The sequence below is a fragment of the Clupea harengus genome, chromosome 5 (assembly GCF_900700415.2).
Source record: "Clupea harengus chromosome 5, Ch_v2.0.2, whole genome shotgun sequence".
Taxonomy (NCBI): Eukaryota; Metazoa; Chordata; class Actinopteri; order Clupeiformes; family Clupeidae; genus Clupea; species Clupea harengus.
The window spans coordinates 29,436,500-29,461,113 of NC_045156.1; the positions used below are offsets into that span (position 1 = coordinate 29,436,500).

A 24,614-nucleotide genomic window follows, 5' to 3' on the forward strand; every position below is an offset into this window, starting at 1 on the left:
CAGAAGACACTCTTGCTGTGATGGCAGTAAAGTCATCCGTCTGGCAAGTCAGATGACAACAAACTTTTAAAAACTTTTCTCTATTCTTGACTCAAATTACACTGTAAAAATCGTTTTTTTAAAGATTATATTTGTATTTCATCTAGAATTGGTGAACAAAAGTACTGAGCTCAAATAACAAATACATTTTTCAAGTCTACTGTTGGCATGTTTTAGGTTTTGTTTTTTGGGTCTATTGATGGTAAAGATTGTAATGTTGTCTTTTATGAGAAAAAAAGCTACATATTATCAGTGCACTACCTATACCTTTGCATGTGTCCCAAAATAGGGCAAAATGTGTATGATAAGTCTGGATAAAACTATAGGAGGAAAGATGCGTGTGATGACTATTGTAAAGTTAGCGGAATCCAACCAGTCCAATTTCTTGTTCACAAGGAGCTCAAAATTGGGCGTAGTAAGTAAAAGAGAAAAGTGCTGCTCTGGTCAACTTAAGAGCAGGTTTTTAAGATGGAACGCCTGTTGTCGTAGCCTTATCAGATGTAGATTTCCACACCACAACTAAACCCTTAATAAGTTTTCTCCAGATATGCACTCTCATCCTAAATGGATGAGGTTGTGTCTGGCCTTGAAAGCTGTTACTGAAAGAACTCACAGGGTAAAGGGTACAAAGAATGGAATGTCATGTCAATGTTTATTAATCATTAAACATACTAAAACAATCTTTTGTCTGACAACTTGTAATAGCAGAACACATTTAACTTTAATACTTACAGACTTAAAGCCTTAGGTAATTTCCTGTTCAATGACACAATCAAGTTCAGAAAGGAACACGTTCAGGCATATCACACACCTCAAAAACACAAAACAGCACAGCACATTACACCTCTAAGAGATCGATGTTAAGGCACCCAAATAGATTTGCTTCATGGTCATCTTTAAATAACTTAAAAAAAAAAGATATTCACTTTTATTCAATTCATTGAATTTGTGTAATGTGTGTTTTCATTGTGTATGATATTGCATAGGGGCGTTGACAATGTTCACATTTATTTAAATGTCCCTGGCCAGGCATCATTGTAAGCCAAGTCCTCAATGGGACTAATGACACATCTTGCTTAGCAGAAAACAACTTCTCAGTGAAATTCTCAACGCCAAATGTTGTGGATATTTGTCTTTCTTTCCCATGTAATATTATGTACACCTCCAGCTCACTTACCTACTGACATACTTCAAGTGAAAAACAACGACACTTGAACCTACCCAAAGACAACAGCACACCTAAAACCTAGTAGCAGTTTGCCTTCCCTGGTGGACTGGCTTTCCAAATGAATATCCTTCACGCCCACAAGGTGTGGGCGAACTCTGAACAGCCCCCTTCTGTGCTCCCGACCGAGCAAAGGGGCAGGACAGTGGCTCACAGGGAGACACAGGAGGAGGTGAGAGGGACAGGGGGGAAAAAGAGAAACAAGGGAAACAGATTTGGGTTGGGATAGACCAGGTGCCCTCTCTTCCTTTAAGGAAGGATGCAGTATTCACACCCCAGGCTGCTGCTGTTGTTGTTGCAGTGCGATCTTCTGCTGGTTGTCAATACACTCCTTCAGCTTGTCCTCTGTCAGAGTGAGCCTCTGTTCCAAGATTGCCACCGTCTGCCAGGGAGAAAAAGGGGAAGGACAAGAGGAGCAGAGGAAGGAGAGGAGAAGAGAAGGGGTTGGTAATAATACAGCGTCACAAAAATGCATGAATGCACCCATTTCAGCCGCCAACAGATGTGGTGTTATTCCAGACTGGGGACAATCCCAGCGATTATGAAGGGTGGAATGCACTTTGCTCACGCTGGCGCGCGTCAGGAAGGAGTGAGTGAACACAGCGTCTTCTCTTTGCCATGGAAAAGACTTGAGAAAGTCGCTGGCTTCTTGTGGTCTACTGAGGCTAGACACATGTCACATAAACTACCATTCAAAAGTTTAGAATCGCTCAGTAAAATGATTTCCTTAATAACAAATGTTTAGCCAGGAAATATGTTGAAAGTGAATAGAAAATATTTGATTCTAAATGATCAGAAATCTATCATTTCACAGCAATTACAGCCTTGCAGACCCTTTGGCATTCAAGTTGTCAATTTTTTTAAAAGGACATCTGCAGAAACTTCATCCCATGCTTCCTGAAGCAGTTCCCACAACTTGGACTGACCTGATAGCAGTTTTTTCGTACTACAGGTCTGTGATCCTGTGAATGGGTTGGCCAATCCATCACAAATGCTCACACTTTAGATTCTCAAGTAGCCTACTCTACTGCTTATTTAAACAGCACATTTTTCAGCTGTGCATACATCATTGTAAAAGGGTTTTTCTAATGACGAAATCGCCTTTTAAGATAATAATTTAGGATTAGCACAACATAAAAGAAAACTTTGTGATTTTTTAGATTTTTAGATTTTTTTTTGGGTCCACATTTTTACTAGGAACAAGTGGCAATTGAAATAAGTCCAGTATTGAGTTTCAATGCTAAAACCAGCAACTGCAAAATGGCTATGCAAGCATGCCCATCTAAGTAAACCGCTTGTTTTAGTCACTGACAGACTTGTTAATGTTATTGTCTGACAACATGGGGATGACAGAGATACACCTGCATCTTTTTGCCTCAATAACTGTAAAGAAACTGTAGGAAATGACTGTTCGTACAGTCAGTGTTCTACCTTTCTCCTCTCCCGAGTCTCTGAAATAGCCCCCGTTCAGGGCCTGTAATCGATTGTGAAAGAGGGGCGCTCTCCTTTGAGTGCCCATTCCAGCATCACACGACAGGCTAATCTTTACTGTTCGTTACCAAAACTACAACTGTAGAAACTAGTGCTGTCAGTTTAACGCGTTATTAACGGCGTTAACGCAAACCCATTTTAACGCCGTTAATTTTTATATCGCGAGATTAACGCAAATTTTTTTTAAATTTTTTTTTTTTTTTAGATTAACGTTCTTTTTGGCCTCGCAAACTGTGTAGTAGGCTAACGTTACGGTTTGAGTGAATGGTGAGCGCCATACGGCGAAATGGATGATAAAAAGCTTCTGAATGGAAAGTTTACTTTTAAAAGTTGTGTTGTGCAAAAGAAGCGAGCTTCACTGTTGTCTGAAAATGTCAACAGGCAGCTGGCTGAAAGCAAAGAAGTAGTAGGCTTACCTTTTATTGGTAACCTAACTGTTACAGTTCATTGTTTCTGAAATAAGAGGCCTGACTGCTATGTTCCCAACAAACTTGAAAAAAAAGATACAATATTAAGCCATGGTTTAACTGCACTATAGGCTGAGTCCTTGTTTACCTGAAATGTGCACTTTATAATTTTATTTTGTACTGCCCTGTTTGGCAATGTTAGTTTTCAATAAAATAAAACATTTGCATAAAGCAAGCCAATCCACTTTTCCATGTTGATAAGGGCATTAAAATAAAAATAAAATGATGGAAAAAATAAATAAATGAAGGGACATTTAGAATAGATAAAAATTTGCGATTAATCGCGATTAATTTTGAGTTAACTATGACATAAATGCGATTAATCGCGATTAAATAGTTTAATCGTTTGACAGCACTAGTAGAAACATTATTGACTAGGACTATTTTCCTAAGAAAAAGTAAGAAATGTCTACACACAGTCCTGGCACTGTAAATGGGAAACAAACAACGTAGCTGGGCAGGCAGAGTGAGTACACCTCACTCACTGACATATGAAGAGAAATGCTAGCGACAGACGCTAGCATCCATGGGTTTCAGCCTCCTTGCTAGCATGCCCAGCTCCCATATGCGAGGTTTCTAGTTCAAGTCCAGTGTAGGACTGTGACTCAGCCCTTTTGTGGTACTTATAATGCCCAATCAACACTACGTGTAGTTTTTTTTAACAGCTTTAAACTTCCACTAATGGAAATGGATGGAAGGTGTAGTTATTAAGAGATAACTCCATGCTAATCCAAACTAATAATGCAGTGTAGTGCTCTTTGAGTTTGCATTTTTTGTCTTTGTGCCCCAAAGAGGGAGTGTATTGTGCTCTGGCCAACTCATTGAGTGAAACAAACCTTCTACATAAGCACATTTGTTTTCATGTGTTAGGAGTCAAATTGAGCTCAATGTTTTCTTCACGATGTGTTGGCCTGGCATTGTAACTTTTCTGTCCTTTACGGATGAAAAGCCAGACTGACTGAGAATATCTTGAAAGACAGAATATGTTCAAATTAAAGTTGACCGGATCAAAAAGTGGATTCATACGGGTCCTTTATGTTCACACACAAATACTGTAGCAAATATACTGAGCCCCTTACAAACTTTTAGGAAGAGCGGCGTAAAATCAATTTACAGCAACAAGAAATCATTTGAATTCTATTTATAGCAAAACAGCGTCTGACCTTGCTGTAATATCTTGTCTCACAGGACACCAGTGTTTTTCCACAACAGACCAATTCCTACTCATCTTACTGAGTTGAGATAGGGGGAGGGAGAGAAAGGGAAATGGAGAGCAAGAGAGAGAAGGAGGGAAACAGAGAGAGAGAGGGAGGGAAGCAGTGAGACCGAAGGCGAGAGGGAGGGAGGGAGGGAGGGAGGGAGGGAGGGAGACAGAGAAACAACTATGTGAAGAGTGCCTGGATGATCCCCACACTGTGGCTCTGGGATACCTCGACCCTGAGCTGACCCTTGCATGCATGTGGACATGCGGATCCAGTGTGTAGGCGAGACGGAGACATGGCAAGGCCAGCACGCCGTAAACAGGCTTCCGGAGTCCCCCCTCCCCCTCCCCCTCCCCACAGGGGCCCGGGCCTGGACTCGATAACATCTGCTGGTATTTCACGCTGCAGGGAAAAGGGTTTTGCATTTCCTTCCTCTGTGAGTGTGCTTTTCCAATCAATACGCTGTGCCTGTCACGCTCATCTCTGAGAGCTGAAAACATCCCCGCTCTTTATTCACTTACTAAACTGCAACACTCTTTTATCACGGTTTGTATGGAGGGTTACATATTTAAATATACAAGCCATTTGGAAATAGCCTTGTTTGGAATGACAAAAACAAATCTCAATCCAGTCTGGTCAATCAACAAGATTCTGACTTGATTAAGAAACTACAACTTTCCAATGTTTTAAAATGACTCCACATGCCCAGGTATTTCAGGTACCTTAACAAACCCTTCCAGTTATTGCTTAGATCCACACCATCATTCCATTCTTTTTTCTATTTCTATTTTCCTATTTTTATTTTAAATCTATTTGGGTTTTAGTAGTGAAGGTTCACCCAAAAACTGATAGCAAAGACTTGTCATAGTTGTCCACACAACTGGGAACAAAGCAAACATAAAATGAAGAGCTAACGTGTGTGCCGTGTATGAGATACAGTGCAGAGGCAAAATGAGAGATTTCATATTTAGAGTCTCGCGATGAACCCAACTAGATGCTCCAGTGGCTGCAGTGGCTGGGGTGTGGGTGTGGGTGTTTCTAGTTTCCAGATGTGAAGGCTGATTAGCCAACCTCATGCCTATTCAGCACTAGGTACAATATCTGATCTTTCATACATTATATTCTTAAAGTTTTCACTACATACCATGTCTGCAGGGGAGCCTTACTTCCAATATGGTGATTATCTAGGCAAGGAGTGGGAGGAGAGGACCTCTCTTGGAGTTGTGCAGAAGAGGAAAGAGATGAAGACTAGCTAACACAGCAGATTCCTGTGTTTCAGGTTCAAATGGGAATTATTCATCACTGCCTCCAAGCAACTTCGTACACTCCTTCAACCAAAAGAGGCAGAAAAAAAAAAGGAGGAAGGGAGAACTGAAGTCCTGGGATTTGGAATATTCATTACATCAGATGCATTGCTGTAGGATTAAATGTGCTTCTGCAGAAAAGGACAAGTAGCAGTCTGTCACCATGGTAGAGAAGAGCATTAAAGAACAGTTTGGGATCCTCTAACAATACCACTTCAAGATTACTCCAGAGAAAACCTCAGTTGCACTGAGAGAAATGACAAACTACAACGAACATAGGCAATAAAAAAACATTGCCTAATGAGAAAGAAACATACCGGAATTTCCCCACTATTAACCGTGGTTTATAAATACATTGATTTTGCAAAATGTCTGCAGCCCTGCGGTTAATACTTGAGTGTGTCCAATACACTTGAGTGCATTTTTTCTTTAACCTGGTACTTAGTAATGCGCACAGTAACTCTGCCAGGTAAAGCATGAATGGGTCTCTCTCTCTCTTTCACAAATCCCATTAACGTATCACGTAAAAACAACATTGGAGAGGTAACACATTATCATTTCACATTTAGGGCCTCATTTACGTATGTTTGCCAAACCGCATACAGCGGACACAATGTGTTTCCGCATTTTGCGTAGTATTTATCAAACAAGAACCTCGTCGCGTAATCAGAGCCTTACTCCGCCCTCTAATGTTATTAGCGCCCCGCTAAAATAGGGGAGAATGGGTCAGTGTGTTCCTGCCACCATGGAGAATTAGAATTAGAGCTTTTGGTTCACGAGGTTGCAGAAAACTTAGACCCTGTCCACACTATCCCGGGTAAATATAAAAAAACGCATAAATATTTCTCCGCTTAGCCCTTCCGTCCACACTAAAACGGCGTATTCCGACCCTGAAAACGATGCTTTTCAAAAACGCTGCCCTAGATTGTAATACATTTGAAAACTCTGGGTTCGCGTTGTAGTGTGGACAGGGGACAGGGGTTTTCAGACACAATGACATTCGGTTGCCATGGCACTGTGGGTAGCTTGCGCTCGAGAGGTTATAACGTCAAAATAAACATGGAAGGTGAAATAAATATGCTGCTCTGTCTCTACAATTTACTTAGTTTAGTTAATGTACTTCAGGTACAAGTACAAAGTCGCTTTGGACAAAAGCGTCTGCTAAATGACTAAATGTAAGTACTTTTCCTGAATAGATACGCGTTACTCCTACGCAGAAGGCGAGCGCTGTACTCGTTGTGCTTGAACGATGGGGGGAAAAGGCAAAGACAACGGTTTAAACCCTACATGGAGTGGCGATTCAGGGTAAGACCAGCTAGCTGGTGGGACCATTTTTTTATATGCCTATATTCAATGATATATCAAATATAAACATTTAAACAAATAACATTTCTGTTATATTTTCACCTGTATTTCTGTATCGACCAGTATTGTATTATTTATTTTTCAAATGAATTGCGTCACATTTCTTGCACGCACATGGTTTTCATTTAGCAGCTGATATGTCATGCTAAAACACCTCTTGTTTCGTTACAAATGGAACAGGCCTGGTTTAGACCTGCTTTTATGAGGTGGAGAATTCTCACGCAAATTAGATACGCGCTCTCGTCAGGCAGTCTTAGTAAATACCACAGAATATATAATTAGGCGCACTTTACACATCTCCTCCCATCTTTTTGCGGCGAACACCCACCCTCCCTTATAGCCTCCCATTTATGCATATGTATAAGACGGGAAGCGCAACTTTAACGGGATGCAATGGAGCGCAAATCTCCGTGAGAGGTGTAAAACATGGGAGGTCTCATGCCACTTAATCTGGCTATAAGCAACCATGTTAACAGTTGGTAGTTGCTAGCGTGTGAACTATGAACTCATTTTAATATGAAGTTAATATGAACTCGTGTTAATATTAAGCTGCACAGACACTCAGAGGGTTTCTACCTATTGTAGCTGTTTACCTTTCCTAGCTATGTCTAGCTTAGGGAACCATGTTACCAATTGGCAGCTGCTAGCGTGTGACGAACTCGACTTTTAAACGTCTAGTAGGCTTGCACTCTAACTCCATGGCATGATGTAACGTTGAATACATTGCAGTTAACACACGGAAGCGGTCAATACACAGTTTCTTTTTTATACAATTACATAAATACTGTAATGCGGCTTATATAAGGTGCAGTTAATAGTCTGGAAAATGCAAAACAGCAGGAGGGCCAATGTTGTACTTGAGTGCTACAGTGTAAACCACCCATTAACAGTTCAAAAAAACAAAATCACTTGACTCCTAGAACACTGTGAACACTGACTTGCATAACAGTGGAAAACAGTCTGAACCTACTGGCTGAAAACGGTACAACACAGTATATTTGTTGGAGCAGTTTACTACAGAATCCTTTATATTTCCACTACTGTCCGCCAGTGGAAATGCTGGAGCTAGGCTCACTAGGCTCACTGTCTAGGACAGCTGTACAGAATACTCTATAAATGTGCTTAACTCAAACCTGGCATTGGGTGAAGGCAGTACTCTTTGGATGTGGTTTCCACAAAGGCCTAAGCACGAAGCGGTCACATGGCAACCACATGCGAGATGACAGCCATCAAAGCCTTTTTTTCTCTCACATGCTTTTTATAGCATTTCACTACTTATGTCAAGCATGTGTACAAGGTCAAATGTATCTAAATAAATAAATAAATAAATAAATAAAGTAGCACAGGCCAGGACACCCATTTTGATTGCTAATTTACCTTCATACAGCCAATGAACAAAACAAAAAAAGCTTCTTTGCAAAATCCTTGCATTTAAAAGCTAATTGTACCTTTCGCGAAAGTGACTAACAGTAATTTCCCATCTCATCGTACTGCTGCCCTAGGCTTATACCAGTGACGGCTAGTGGTTAAAACACAGTATGAAGCATAAAATTGTGAACCCAAGAAAGGTAGAGGGGTCTGGATGCAAGCCTATTCTCTTACCTTGTTAGCTGACATTAGCTTGCTAACTCATTCACAAGCCACTGCTTCAAGCCTCTGAGGTTTGAGGCCTGTCAGGCACCTTTGAAGTAGTTTGACATGTCTTGACATTTCTATCTTTTGCCCCCCCATCTAAAAACATTGATCCCAAAGTACTATATATGCTATTATTGCTATTATTTATTATTGCTATTATTTAGCACAATCAGCAACAATAATCTGAGAGCGTCATTATCATTATTTTTGGTTAAATCAGCTGTAAGTACACGGTTTTCAGAATCCTATTGTTAGAGGTGGACAGTGTTTGTGGCAAAGACTTTTGAGCTCTGAACATTGTAGATATAAGTGTTACCTACATAGAGGTATTTAAAACATTCTTATTATACAGCTCCTCAGGATGCTGCAGAATTGTCCATTGATTTGAATGGGCCACCCTAATGTTCAGAGCAAAAAAATAATGACTGCTGCAATTGGCAAAGGGTTGTATGCTTCAGATTCACATATTTCATATAATTTCGCAAATAGTCTGTTCACTACTCATGACTGGCCATGTAACACTACAGTACTTATTGAAACGCAAGGTTTATGAATATAAGTGGCATACTGCTATTTGTCATAACACCCCTAGCAAATAGGGCTTTGGACACTTTAGGCTTAGCAGCACATCAGCAGTTTTGCGAGAGGATGGCTGTCGCATCAGTCCCAAAAAAGTTGTGTTCAAGACTGGTACGGAACGTTGGTCTACCTTCACGCTTAAACCGCACTTTTTCTTCATAGCTCACAGACAGCGATCCTGTCAACCACATTAATGTTCGCTGACAGCAAGGACATCTTTATCGTTTCTCTTTGTAATCTTTGAAACAGTTTGACTGATAAAAAAAATCGGAAAATAAGTTTGTGTCAGCATGGTCTGCAGACAATGCAAATTTCACGAGAATCGGATGTACGACCTAACAAGAGTGTTTTACTTTCCTGGCAGAAATTGGCGGGATTGATTGAATTGATTTTGTTATTATAGTGCCCCCTACAGGCAAAAATTTCGCTTGACAATTTCACTCAGAGGAATCATTTCACCAATTTAGAATCTATGGTCAAGATTTGGTGCTTCTGCGATTTATGGTTTTTGCTGCCCATCGTGTTTCACTGTCTTTTTCTGTTTGGACCCCTAAACACACCTACTGAAATCCATTCCTGCCAATAACATGCGCTTCGTGTCATTTATAATTTGGTCAGTGGAGGCCACTCTTTCTACAGCTTACTTTGTCAGTTTGTCTATGGAAATCAAAGCAACACAGGCAAGCAATCAATTGCTACATTATACACACACACACACACGCCGTTTGAAGCCACGTGTATAATTTTTCCGCATTTGTGAATTTTTTTATTAAGCATTGCTTCATCTGCTTAAATTGACTAGCTGGTTTATACCAAGAAGAAAACCCCTTTTCAAAGTGTGCTACAAGATCCAGACAGGGGAGGGGAAGAGTAGTGGTAGGGGAGATGGGAAGAGAGGAACAGAGTCATTTTTCAGATCTTCTGGAGGAATATGCTAATGTTGCTAGGGTAAAAGTCTCCATGGAAGACAGTCGACCTGGAATGTCAATAAACAGCATGGTCAGAAAGAAACCATGACAGGTCCAAGCCAGAGCTGTTTAGCACATGCCAAAGAAGCAGCCCAAGGACCCAAGGACCCAAGGACCTTCCATTCCAATGAGAACCATCTGCTGCACAAGCACCAACCCCACCATCTTCTTCTAACCACTGAAAACACACGGAGGTCCCCTGTCCCAGAGAGCGGAAACACCATGACATGTGGGAAGGCTAGACACGGAAACAGCCAGGGTCAAAACAGTGATCGGAGAGAAAACAATAAAAGTGTTTTTTTGGGGTTTTTTTCTGGCTTTGTTTTACTTTCAACTCTAGATTCTAGGACAATTTGTTTTTTTCTTTGGAAAAAGTAATTCTATGTTCACGAGAAAGCATGTTACCTCCTTTCACAGTTAGTTTGTCTTTTCAAGCAAAATTAGAACAAAATTATCTTCATCTTTTCCAAAACAATTAAACAGCTACAAGAAGAAGCAAAGCTCCAGAGTTGCAGTGTGTCAGTGACCATATGACCATATGAATTCACCTTGGCTTTAGCCCCTAGCTCTTAATGTAAAACGCTAGAGCTAAGTACTCATATACCCCTTTTCCACCAAAGCCGGGCCGGTGCTGGTTCCGGGCTGGTTCCGGGCTGGTGCTTAAGCGGTTCGGTGCTGGTTCTTATCTAAGAACCAGCTCGATTTTCCACCGACCGAGAGCCAGAGTAGGGCTAGCTACGTCTTTAAATCACGTCATACGCCTCCGTTGTCCTAGCTGAACATTTTGGAATGTTGTGACAGGTTACTAGTTATTCACGAGTGGTTTTATTCCTGGGAGAAGGCAAACAAATTTCGATAAAACTTCTATTATGTTTCATTTTAAACCATGTAGTACCAAACAAGCTTAAGTTAATGTTCTGTTTACTTGGCAACGGGTTTTCTATATTTCTCCACGTAGATCAAACGAGTGACAATGCAGTTCATGACGGGAGTTGACTATTCAATTCAATTCAATTCAATTCAATTCAATTCAATTCAATTCAAAATAAGCTTTATTGGCATGACCATAACGTTGTAGACTAGTATTGCCAACGCATTTGGGTTGAATATATAAAAGTGATTACATAAACAATACATATATAAGTGATTACATAAACAATACATATATCTTTACACAAGTAGACTAGCTACTACCTACTTACCAGTTGCCACAACAGCTGTAACAGTACCTCACGACAGCTAGCAGCTAATGCTAGTTAGCTAGCTGCTACACGAATTTGCTTAGTCAACAGCTAATCTTAGGTGTGACATCACACAACCAAAACAAGATAGATTGAAAGAGTTACTGTATACGATGCAGACAACACATTTTGATGGATGAAAGCTTTCTTTATTTTTTTAAATTAGTTTGTTACTTGGTCTGTTGTCCTTTTGAACCCCGCCATCTCCAACTCTCCCCCTATTTCCTCATATATTTTAGCTTTCCTTACTGCCTCCCCAAGTTTGTCTTGCATTTCTGTTGATGACAAAATCGCTATCAATGTTTTTATTTCATCGGTGATCCACTGCTGGATGGATTTTTCATTTATGTTTTCACCGTTTTCACTCATCCTCTTGGTTGACGGTGGAAAAAAATGGCGGCGAAAATTTCTGTTTCTGGTGTGGTAGCTCCGCCCATAACCTCGGGACGAACCCGACGTCACCGGTTCTTGTTTCTGGCCCACCTAAAAGCTGGTGCTGACTTCGAACCTGTTTTTTGGAACCGGAGCCAGCTTTTTTTGTGTGGAAAACGGAAGAACTGGTTCCAGAGTTGGAACCAGCCCGGAACCAGCACCGGCCCGGCTTTGGTGGAAAAGGGGTAATATCTGGGTTTCTTAGCACCCCTACTCAAAAATGTGGTATATACATGTGGTATATAAAAAGATGATATATTACCTGATTACCTGATATTTTTTCTAACCTGTCCGTACTATTTGCAGGTGAAGGTGTACTGTGATTCATGTGTTCATCACCATAATCTATAATTACACATGTAAGGCAACGTCGCTCGCTCTGTCCACTAACTTAGTGTGGAGTAGGAGGGGAAGAAAAGAGACAATCTCCACTATCTTCCCCATCTACCCGCAGAAACCCTTGGTGTATAGCTGCCCATTCCCACCAAAACTATTATGCACAAATTCTACAATCATGTATGTAACATGTACCGTAAATCCTCAAATTGTGTCCGGGGCTTTTATTTACTTAGGCTGCACAGCGCACCGGCCTGTATTTGGGGCAGGCTTGTATTAGGGGCAATAACATGGGCAGGTCTTTATTTCTTACTTATTATACGGCTCTTCAGAATGTTCCAAAAAGTTCCGTTGATTTGAATGGGGCACCCCAACGTTAGCAGGTCTGTAATTTCTTGATATTCACCACTGCGAAAAGTTAATGACCGCTGTCATTGGCAATGGGTTTTGTGCTTCTAATTCACATCTTTCATATCATTCCGCAAGAAGTCGGGTCATTTACCGTAGCGGAAAGTCATTGTAACTTGAAGTCAGCAAGTAATGGGTTGCTACGCAACACCTGGAACGTTAAAGTTCTATTAACCTGAAGAAAAAGTTTTTCTTAGCGGAAATCACGAAACGGCAACAAAATCATTAAAAAGAGGTACTGTATTTTGGAGGAACGTCTTCTATCGTTTAGGCAAGTAGCTGTATAATAACAAATTCGCCTTGTAGGCTGAAACATTTTTTTTTTTTTATTGCAAACAGCCATGAAATTAGCCAACAACATTAAACATGAGGAGAACATGTATTTATGAAATGCATTAAATTAAATTGTAATGTCTGCTTTGTGCTGATGGACTGATGCTGGTAGGCTACAGTAAAATAGGCTACCGGTACCTTTTTTTACCCCCGGCTTGTATTCGGGGCCCAGCCTTTATTTGTCTGTATCGACCACGCCCCCGCCTACTATCTGAAGCCCGGCCTCTAATTGAATCCCGGTCTTTATTTGAGGATTTACGGTAGATATACTTCATGTGTGCCAATACCGTCTATCCACTGATATGTGTATGAATCCATCTACTTGTTCCTGGTTCTCTCTTCAACCCCTGCTTGCTCTAGGGGTTCAGGCTCTTAGCCCTGTAAAGCGCCTAGAGACTAGTTCAATGCTTCTTGGTGCTTTTATGAACTCAACTGAATTGAATTGGAATATCACCCATCAGTTTAGTAAGATGGAGAGATCTTTCCAACAGCATCTTAAATGTTAAGTTTGGGATGTGTTCCACATCACGTCAAGCCTAACTGGTGTTCATCTGGAAAGGGCTCTCTATTCCCTTTCATCAGTGCTCCAGTTCAATGCTGATGTGTCAATTACATGTTCTTTCTGTTTTCTCTTAAAAGTGGATTAGATCAGTCCAAAATGAGCTAAAGCCTGGCTTACCAAGCAAATAGACCAGAAGCTGTCGGTATCCACAGTGAGTGAGTGAGCCTGTGCAGAGATGCATTGCCCTCTGCAGCAGGATCCAAAGCATTACCTCCCCTCTATCAGAGACACAGGAGCCTCCTGAACATGACACTGCTCTCAGGGGGGAAATACACTGGCATTTAAGCCAGGAAGGCCCACCGGATGAAAAAGCTAGAAGGTCCTATACTTAGGGGAACACTAGTATAATGAATTTGAAGGCTTTAGCATTTGAGCAACAAAAAAAAGGAGTCCAAAGGATCACCACTTTGGACAGTTCTCTCTCGTTTGCAGATAGAAAGAGTCCCTAACTGAATAATACATTTGTTGATTTAGTGTCTCAGCAAAAAAACGTACAATATTGACAGTATCTTTATTATGTATTTTTTACCTCCGCCAAGGAGGTTATGTTTTTGGTACCGTTTGTTTGTCAGCAGGATTATGCAAAAACTACTTGTTTCATTTTCATGAAACTTGGTGGAGGGGTGAAGCATGGGCCAAGGAAGAACCCAAATCACAGGACAGATCCACCCATTGTTCTGCACTCTCCAAGAGCCGTTCTCGTTTAAACGTATGTTACTACAAGCCTGCATGAAGGAGATATCTGGGGGGGGGTGGCAGAGAAGGGGAGATGTGTATGTCTACACACTCTCCAAAGAAAAGTTCATTAAGTGCTCGGAAAATGGTTCCAGTGCTAATACCAAAATGACACATATTCCATGGTATATTGCAAGAGCGGGGACCATAAAAGTGTGAAGCACGCCCTTTCTCTAATTATGACCTCCACCTCCAGCCAAGTCATTTACATTACATTTACATTTAGTCATTTAGCAGACGCTTTCATCCAAAGCGACTTACATATGTGTGACTTACAATGTATACACATTTTACATTTATACTGATGGCACACTGCACATCAGGAGCAATTAGGGGTTCAGTGCCTTGCTCAACGACGCTTCGACAGGGAATCGAACTAGCAACCTTCTGATTACTAAACGACTTCTCTACCTCCTGTACCACTGTCGCCACTGTCCTGCTCCACTCAAGCATGACTCTAATAGCATTTTTCTCTTCAAGGTCATTCAAAACCATGACACTCATACGTATTAACCTGTGCAGACACATAACTAGGCTTTGCCAGATTCAGCTTGGTGTGTACTCAGTTATCATAACAGATCATCGGCCAGACACAAACTCCCAGGGAAACGGCGTTCTCTTTGCAGTAAATGGTGAATGTAATTTAGCTGGGTAGAGTTCTTTGTTTTTCTGCCATCACTTGGTGGTTTTAGTGACTAGTTACCTGACATTGACAAGAAAACTTCATGACACTGTCTGCAAAAGCTAACATTAGCAAACATTACAATCTCAAATCAGTGATGTGATCAAAGTAGTTAATGCTTCATGAGTTGGTACTGTAAACCACTGACATGCTTGTTTGAAAAAGTTGTCAACATTAGGCTGTAAAACTCAATGTTATTTGACACAGTTTCACCAAATGGCTCAAGTTAAACAGGTCTGACTTTCTTGGTTTGGGTCATTTCCTCCCACCATTGCAAGACCCTTGTTGGCAGTCAATATGAGTTTGTGCAAAACTGTGGAGATGAGCTTATATACTAGTAATAGAACCGCATATAACTATTTTACTGTTATCTGTTCATCTGAGTCCGTTATTTACCCCTGGATGTGTACTTTGTCTGTCTCACTGAGATCTGAACGATTAGCATCTGAACCCCTTCCCCCCAGATAGCCTCCTTCCTGCTATCACTCTTTGTCCTCTGTTATCACCCCATCCCCCCACAGGTGAACCGCCTCACCCCAATGTCTCCCCTTCCTGCCACTACCTATAGGGTGTGGTCTCACACCCCCCCCCCCCCCGTAGTCTACCTGACTGAATGGTATAAGTGCCAACACCTTATACAATCAGGTAGGCCATTCTCTGAGCACACGCTTCGAGGGGCCTCCATGCTGAAATAAACTCCTGACTGCGTCTTCCGGTCGGTTCTTCAAGTTTGGCGTGCTCATTTAGATTCTCTCACTAGGATGTTACGGGGAGAGTTTTACGAACTGTTATGTGTAACAGTACATTATACTTCTTTGAGTCATTTTTTTAAAAACAAATGTCTTAAAATATGTCTTAATGGCAAATGGCTGTAAACGTGCTTCAATTGTGGTTGTGCAACAGCTTGGGGGAGGGCTGATCAACAGACATGCTGGAAACAGATCTGGTGCACAGGGCGGAAACAGGTCATTGGGCAAAAGATCAGCTCAGGGCTTGGGCTTAAACAGTTATGTACACCCGTTAAACTGTGTTTGCAAGTCAGAAAACTCTTCTTTATATTTAAATCTCATCAGCTGGCAGAGTGAAGTCACACGAGCACTAGTACTACAAAAGGAGTCAGTGATGTGATTGGGACAACCGTTTAAGGGGATCGGACCTCTACGCACAGTACGTGTTAGCGCTTAAAAAGTGAGGTTAGAGTGAGAGGAAGCCTTGGTTTAGTGTCAGAGCCAAAAACAGGAGAAGGTAATATACGGGATAACAGGACACACAGCACTTGGCCAGCAGAAAAGGAAAAAAGGGGTGCATGGGTAGGAATACGGCCACAATGCGAAGCGGAATTGTGCTATGGTGAAAAAAATAAAACTATTTCATGGCTGTACAAATATCAACATTTCTTTCTAAAGAATGTGTCACAATCTGGAATTAAATAATAAGCAATACAACGATATTCTCTCTTATTTAGTGATATTGTAATGTTATTACTGCGTTTTTACCTGTGTAAGAACATCTTATTTAGTGATATTGTAATGTTATTACTGCGTTTTTACCTGTGTAAGAACATCTTATTTAGTGATATTGTAATGTTATTACTGCGTTTTTACCTGTGTAAGAACATCTTATTTAGTGATATTGTAATGTTATTACTGCGTTTTTACCTGTTTATATACATCTCATTTAGTGATATTGTAATGTTATTACTGCGTTTTTACCTGTGTAAGAACATCTTATTTAGTGATATTGTAATGTTAGTACTGCGTTTTTTACCTGTTTATATACATCTCATTTAGTGATATTGTAATGTTATTACTGCGTTTTTACCTGTGTAAGAACATCTTATTTAGTGATATTGTAATGTTAGTACTGCGTTTTTTACCTGTGTAAGAACATCAAGCTGAGCCACTATGTGCTCCAGAGTGTTAGCCAGAGCAGCAGGTATCCCTTCTTCCTGTGCAGCTAAAGGGTGTTGGTCCTGCTCCTGCTGCTGCTGCTGCTGCTGCTGATGCTGCTGCTGCTGCTGCTGCTGCTGCTGCTGCTGCTCCACGGAGAGGGACTGGGTATATGGATGCTGCTGGTCCATGGAGGAGGACTGGGTATATGGATGCTGCTGGTCCATGGAGGAGGACTGGCTATATGGATCTCCAGAGGTTCTGGTGTGTCCACTTGGGTTTTTGCCACAACTCCATTCACAGGAAGAGCCCCTTCCATTGGACGGCTTGGAGGCGTCACTCGACTACGAGAGAGAATGAGAGATGTTCCAGATTATGAGCAAGGACAACACACTCAATACACTCAATGCAATGGCGCCATTTTGGAAGCATGACTGAAAGTTTCATACACAGTTCACACACATTAGAAGAAACCCCTTTAATTCCTTCAGTATGGGTCATAGTTAGGTCATAATGTTTGTATTTTTGAAGTATCAATATAGGTGCTTTTAAGCCACATTTTAAGCCAAATGTGGGCCTTTCCTTAGAAGGCCTCGCCACTTGTTGTAAGCCTACAAGGTGGCTGATAGCTCACAAAATTCAGGATTCTGCGGGAAATCACACAATGGAATTATGAAATTTCATATTTCATCATGATTTGATTCATTTAACATAGATTCATCAGAACTTTTAAAATATTCTTCAATATGATATTGCAATAAATAGTACCGTGTTCCGTTATTACGGAAATACTGGACGAGGTGTGGGCAAAGAACCATGACGTGAAGCGGAGTGGAGTTTCCTCCATCAAGGAAAACAAATAAAGAATTGTATCTTAATGTCACTTTCACAGCATCCATGAGATCATACCAAAATGATGCAATATCGCAGGAGAGAACCAGTCAAATGTGACTATAGATGTCCACTGAAACAGATCAGCAAACTGAATCTTTAACAGAGTTCAGAACATGTTCCATCTGATATAAACACAGACTAAAAACTAAATATGACAGAAAGAAAAACAGACTTAAACCAAGAAACCCCTTTGAATCATTAACGTGGAAATCTTCAATAACACATACAATTTGCTTAACTCTAATGGCTAACAGTGTTACCACACATGCATTCAGCTGACCTAAAAGTATGAGTTCACTTATTCACAATCATCCTAACCATTACCTCACAAATCACTGGAAAGGTGCAAGATGTTTATTAGTGTTGAACAAACACTGGGTTGAGCATGTATTGGTCCAATACCAATGGTGCCAGGTAAGAGTGCTACAAGGTGCATTTTTACACTGCCTGGGAAATGGCTTAGGCCTGCCAGTTCAAATATTTACTTTCTGTAAGGTATACCCTTCCATAAACCAACCTCAGCCCACACAGCACACTGTAGGTCTATATTTAACCAAGCAGAGCAGCCTTGAAAACGCTCCTGAAGAGCATACAGTTACAACTTTTTCATTTTTTGATCGTCACTTAAAAGCTGAGACTTAAAAAGAAATGTACCCAATGTATGACCTAAATCATCCATCCAAATCCTGTACTCTGTGTGTGTAAAATCAATCTGATAAGGAAAAAATAAAATACAAAAAAAAAAAAAAATGCAAAAATTCTTCAGCGGATCTCCATCTGGTTGCTGCTGTTGGATTGAGTTGTGCAGATGGGTGGCAGAACTGGTGTGAGCGCAATAGAAGGGGGCGACTCGAGTAGAATAGAATAGAAAACCGTGCGAGTCTGGGGAGGCTTGTGCTGAGCCAACACGCTTCAACAAGGCTGGATTAACTCTTGTTGAGTGGAGGACTTATTTGCAGCGCAGCAGTAAAACAGCTGCTCAAACATTCACTCACATACACACACACACACACACATACATAGTCGTGCACACCAGGCTCCCTCTCTCTGACACACACACACACACACACACACACTTTTAACACCCTCCTGATGAATCACCTGGACTGGAAAAACCAACAGTGGAAAATTTCCTGGGGCCCCAGTGAAACACAGAATTGCACTGCTCTGACAGAGACATCAATAGCCCCTTCCCACATACACACCAATTCATCAAGCTGAGTTGCACACACACTGAGGCACCACAGGAAGTGGGATGACACACATAGGGCAGGTTGGTGAGGTAGGGATGGGCAGTGGAGGAGCGGGAGTGGATGGCCCAATGAGATCGCGGTTCCAAAAACCAAAGGCTGTGCACATGAGCAATCATTCACAGACAGAGAACACAGAACACAGAACACAGAACACTGCTGCAAAGGGATTTGCAAAAAAAAAAAGAAGAAAAAAGTCAGTGCTCCATCCAGAGTCCTACATTACTGTGGTATGACGCAGAGGTAATCAGATCATTTTAGTGTACATGTTGCCAGCATGTTCCCTGTGGTCTCCAGCACCATAGGAGTAGAAAAGAAACCTCCTTTACAAAAGGCAGGCAGACGCTGTGGCACTAAATGTAGGAAAACTAATAGCATTGTTTGCTCATGCTATTACCCAACAGATCAAGCTATCTTCTTCACAAGCTGGATGATCTTTCACCCCATGCAGACGGACTCTAGTTTGTCTGAACCCGGTGAACCCCGTCTCCGGATAGCCCTATCGTGCAGACGAACGCACTGTATCCGCACACTGTATCCGCACTCCCTCGAATCGGGGGTCCAAAGTGAGTAACCTCGAAAACCGATTGCTGTTGGTGTTCGTCTGCACGCTATCCGCATACCTAATCGGATTGCCCCACGTGATCGCATAGTGAGCAAATGTCATTTCAATGAACTTGACCACATGCCTTGTGGTAGGGATCTGTTACTGACCTTCAAGACCTCAAAGGCAGGGAAATCTCATCTCCATACTCCTGACATCAGACAGAGGGAATCAAGGCCCACTCTACAAAGCTCCTATTCAGCCTGGGGATGGGAAGCAGAGTGCAGGGACATACAGGGCCTGGCTGGGTGCTGGTGTGCTGGGACGTTTGATCTCTGCTCTCCAGAACAGATCAAAGTGGACCTGCTGAGGAGCCCTCAGTCCAGAGCAACCTTCCGTGTGTTTATGGGTGTGTTTGAGCTGCCTTTAGTCTGAGCTGAGGAGTGGACTGAAGGATTAAAGAACATCTCTCGGCCCAGCGGTGCAGTATCTCTGAATGCACGCCTTTGAAGTATGGTGCTCTCTAAGACCTTAATGTTCTCTATAGCGTTGCTGTCATGAGGACCCTGGACCCTGGACAGACAGAGCGATGGATTCCAATGCAAAATATTACACCTCTCTATTCCTGTGTCACATTACTGCAATGGAGTATCAACCACCTCTCAAATGTGAAATGATAGAAACCACACTTTGACTTTGAAGCGCAGCCCTCAACAACTATGTTTACAGTGCTGAAGAGCCAAATATACTCTGAAGCGCTGTTAGAGATTAAATAAACGACACTGTTGCTATTCCATCACCCACGGCATTTATGTCAGGTAAACTTGTTCTTAGAATTTCACCCGTACAGGGTTTCAAATACCTTTGTTTTGCACAATGTATACCATAAAATGACTCTTCTAACACAACATATCATATGAATATATGAACATTCTGAGACACAATTGGAAATTATAGAATTAAAGCATTTTTTGCTTTTAGTTTTGAGTTCAGCCATGTTTTTAATAAAAAAAAAATCATTGACCGCCTATACATACTGCTCTTTAGTGTGTTTTATCAACCTATGGCAGGAACTGAACAAACACATCATATATTTGATGACAATGTTTGAATCTTCAGTTGTCAGTTTGGCATAACTGAGGTGAGAGAGGCCACTCAAAACATTGCCCCCGGTAAAAAAAAAAAGGTTCACTGCTAAGATATCCTCTTATGTCTTGCTTGATATCCTGGAAGAAATATAAAGAGGGAAAGAGGAGTTGATTTTCTTGCTGAGGTGGAAAATGACAGAAGTGGAGACAAGCAGTCGTTCTCCTCTCTCTCAGCATGTTCTGTGTGTATCTGTTGAGGGGTGTGATGAGGGCTCAAACAGATGTCTGTTAATGGATCACAGGGGATGCCTCTTGGTGCCCTCCTGCTACCTCCTGCTTCCTCCTCCTCCTCCTGGTCCTCTGCTCCTCCATCCCTCTTGTGCCCTCCTGCTCCTCCATCCCTCTTGTTGCCCTCCTGCTCCTCCTTCCCTCCTCCATCATCATCCCTCTTGTGCCCTCCTGCTCCCTTCCTGCTTCCTCTTCCTCCTGCTCTGCTGCTCCTCCATCCCTCTTGTGCCCTTCCTGCTCCTCCTGCCCTCTCCTCCTGCTCCTCACTCCTCCTCCTTGCCCTCCTGCTCCTCCTCCTCCTCCATCCCTCTTGTGCCCTCCTGTTCCTCCTCTCCCCATCCTCTTGTGCCCTCTGCTCCTCTGATGCATTAGTTTCTCCCCTCCATGCCTCTTGTTCCCTCCTCAGTTTCCCCCCGCATGACCTTCCCCATCACACCACCTCACCAAAACAACAAAACAGCAGAACAACACATACTAATATAATGCCATGTTTGGGGGTTTGGGAATTTCTTACTTACATTGTTAGTAAGACCCAGTATATTTGAAAAGCAAACAGAGATTGTTTATATATTTCGACCATCTGAACACCCCACATAGGAAACGAAAATACATTTTGTCCCAAGCAACTCAGACGTGTCACAGAAAAAAAGCATGTTCATTTCAACAGAGGAGCTTCAGGCGGCAGCTTTTTTCTAAGAGCAGATTTGTTGGCTGGTTAGTTTGAGAATCTTCCTCGTTTGGATGGGAGTAGAGGGTAGATTCGGATAGCGATTGCTGGGAGTAAACCCCCTCCCCCACTCCGGCTGCTGTGGTGCAGCGAGCCTGGGAAGCTTGCTGCGCTACTCGCCTGCCTGGGCACGTGAGTGGGAAGAGAGCGAGAGAGAGAGCGAGAGAGAAAGAAAGAGAGAGAGAGAGAGAGAGAGAGAGAGAGAGAGAGAGAGAGAGAGAGAGAGAAGCACAGATGTGGTGCAGGGGAGATTAAGGGGCAGATGTGATCAGAGGATGGGGGGGATGATCTGCCTGTCAGCTCTTGGCACTGCACCATCACTACAAACCCATCACTCTCTCTCTCTCCCTCCCTCCCTCTCTCCCTCTCTCTCTCCCTCTCTCTCCCTCTCCCTCTCCCTCTCTCTCCCTCTCCCTCTCCCTCTCCCTCTCCCTCTGCCCTCAGCTGACTACCTCCATTCAGTCTCTCAGCATCGCGTGAGCTGCCACCCTGCCCCTCTGCCACCCTGCCCCTCTCCCAGGGGCACCAATGAGGGCAGCTCAGAGAGGCGTGGTTCAAGGCAGAAGCAACCCTTAGTGCCTGAGCCTGTTCTTGTCTCGTGAGTGTGCAGAGCACTGGGGCTGCTTGTGTGGAGAACTGACACAGATTAAATTGCCATGTAATCTTGTGAGATCAGATGTTGTAGTATGCCTTTTCAAAAGGTAAATAATCCCCAGACTGACCACTTCAAGGTCCTTGCATTTAATATTACGGTACAAATGAAACTCTATCGACTTGCCAGCCAACCTGGCAAAGCAATGACAAGCAAACAGGACGAGCAATCAGACATTTACATGTCAGCTGAGTCCAATCCAGCTATGGGTCAAATGAACCCTGATTTCACAGATAAACAATAAAAGAATGGGGATGTGGAAATGTCATGACACTGCCTGCTTTGAGGAAGCAACTATCTATTACTTAACAAGAACCTTTTAATGAGGATAAGAGATCCCATGCTTTCCAGATCATCTACAGCACAGAACACCATGCGTCATACTAAAGCTATATACTTCTGCTGGAGGGCTGGCCATGTAATATTCCCCAAAAATATTTTAATTCCTTTACGGTAATAATAACTTTAAAATAGTTTTGTATATTTATATTTTATGAGAATAGCATCAGATTAACAGATTGTTTTCTTCATCTTATTCTGGCGACACACAGGCAATTGACTTGGAGTGATAGAAAACAGGTCAGTTACAAAGGAAATACACTAGCAAAGATGTAATCCTCAACATCGTCCCCTTCAGACCTACTCACACCAACAACTTCTGTGAATATATTAGATTTGGTACTGGGCATCGGACCTACCTACAGTCTTTCAATGCATTAACCACGGCATCTCAGTCTTAACTTGACAGCTCAGTCGTCTCAGTTGGACAACCGCCTAGTTGTAACAGAAGCATGCAGCCACACAGAATGTTTGCAGATTAGACCCGGCACTCCTGGTTCCAACTGGGGTTCCGTCTCTGTTCAGGGTGGCGGTGTGGGGGTCTCCTATATTTAGCTTTGATCCTTAAGGAAATGGCACTTAGCACCCAGTGCATCAGACAGTCCCTGCCAAGCTGAGAGGAGAAACAGCAGGATTGATCCCAGCAACATGGCAGGGGGCACATAGCTCTGCTAAAGGGCAGACACAGACACAACTCATGCACACACACATACATACATGCACACACACACATACATGCAAACAAACACAAACTCATGCACACACACATACATGCACACACACACATACATGCACACAAACACAAACTCATGCATACACACTTACATGCACACAAAACACAAACTCATGCACACACACATACATGCATTCAAACACAAACTCATGCACACACACTTACATGCACACAAACACAAACTCATGCACATACACATACATGCACACAAACACAAACTCATGCACACACACATACATGCACACAAACACAAACTCATGCACACACACATACATGCACACAAACACAAACTCATGCACACACACATACATGCACACACACACAAACTCATGCACACAAACACAAACTCATCACATACTATGCACACAAACACATACATGCACACAAACCAAACTATGCACATCACACATACATGGCACACCACATAATGCACGCAAACCAAACTCAGCTACACACACATACATGCATTCAAACACAAACTCATGCGACACACACAAATACATGCACACAAACAGCATAACTCATGCCACATACACATAATGCCACAACAACACATACATGCTGGCACACAGAACACAAACTCATGCACATACATCATACTATGCACACAAAACACATACATGCCCACAAACACCAAACTCAGTGCACACACACATACATGCCACGCACCACACACCATAGCATACATGCCACTGACGAAACACTAACACTCGATGCACACACATCATACGATGCCACACACACAAACTCGATGCCCACACACACAGTACATGCCCATCAAACACAAAACTCATGCACACAACACATTACATGCACACAAACACAAACTCATGCACACACAATACATGCATTCAAACACAAACTCATGCACACACACACATACATGCATTCAAACACAAACTCATGCACACACACATACATGCATTCAAACACAAACTCATGCACACACACACATACATGCACACAAACACACACATACATGCACACAAACACAAAAAAGCACACACGGCTCTTTGCCATGTTTTCCACCACCAGTTCCACATAAACAATGCGCTCACACTCAGAATACAACACCATGTCTGGTCTCATATCAGTCACAATAACACACTGTGGAACTTAAAAGTTGTGTACCGAAATCAGCCAGCAATCTCCAATCTTGCCAGTCCTGTTTGTACGTGCCAGGTGCCCACGCTTCTTCTCAAAGAA

At 42.2% G+C, this 24,614-nt stretch overlaps 1 protein-coding gene across 1 annotated transcript in view; it reads right to left on the reverse strand.

Annotated features, from left to right (window-relative positions):
* Window positions 1-672: 672 nt before the first annotated feature.
* The window catches only part of poc1a (POC1 centriolar protein A), a 61,576-nt gene continuing 37,634 nt past the window's right edge, over window positions 673-24,614 (reverse strand). Inside the window, exons 10-11 of the mRNA XM_031568474.2 lie at window positions 16,881-17,237; window positions 673-1,646 (exon numbers count right to left, since the gene is read on the reverse strand). Coding sequence (XP_031424334.1) covers window positions 1,533-1,646; window positions 16,881-17,237 — 471 coding nt within the window. The 3' untranslated portion in view covers window positions 673-1,532. The remainder of the gene's footprint in view (window positions 1,647-16,880; window positions 17,238-24,614) is intronic.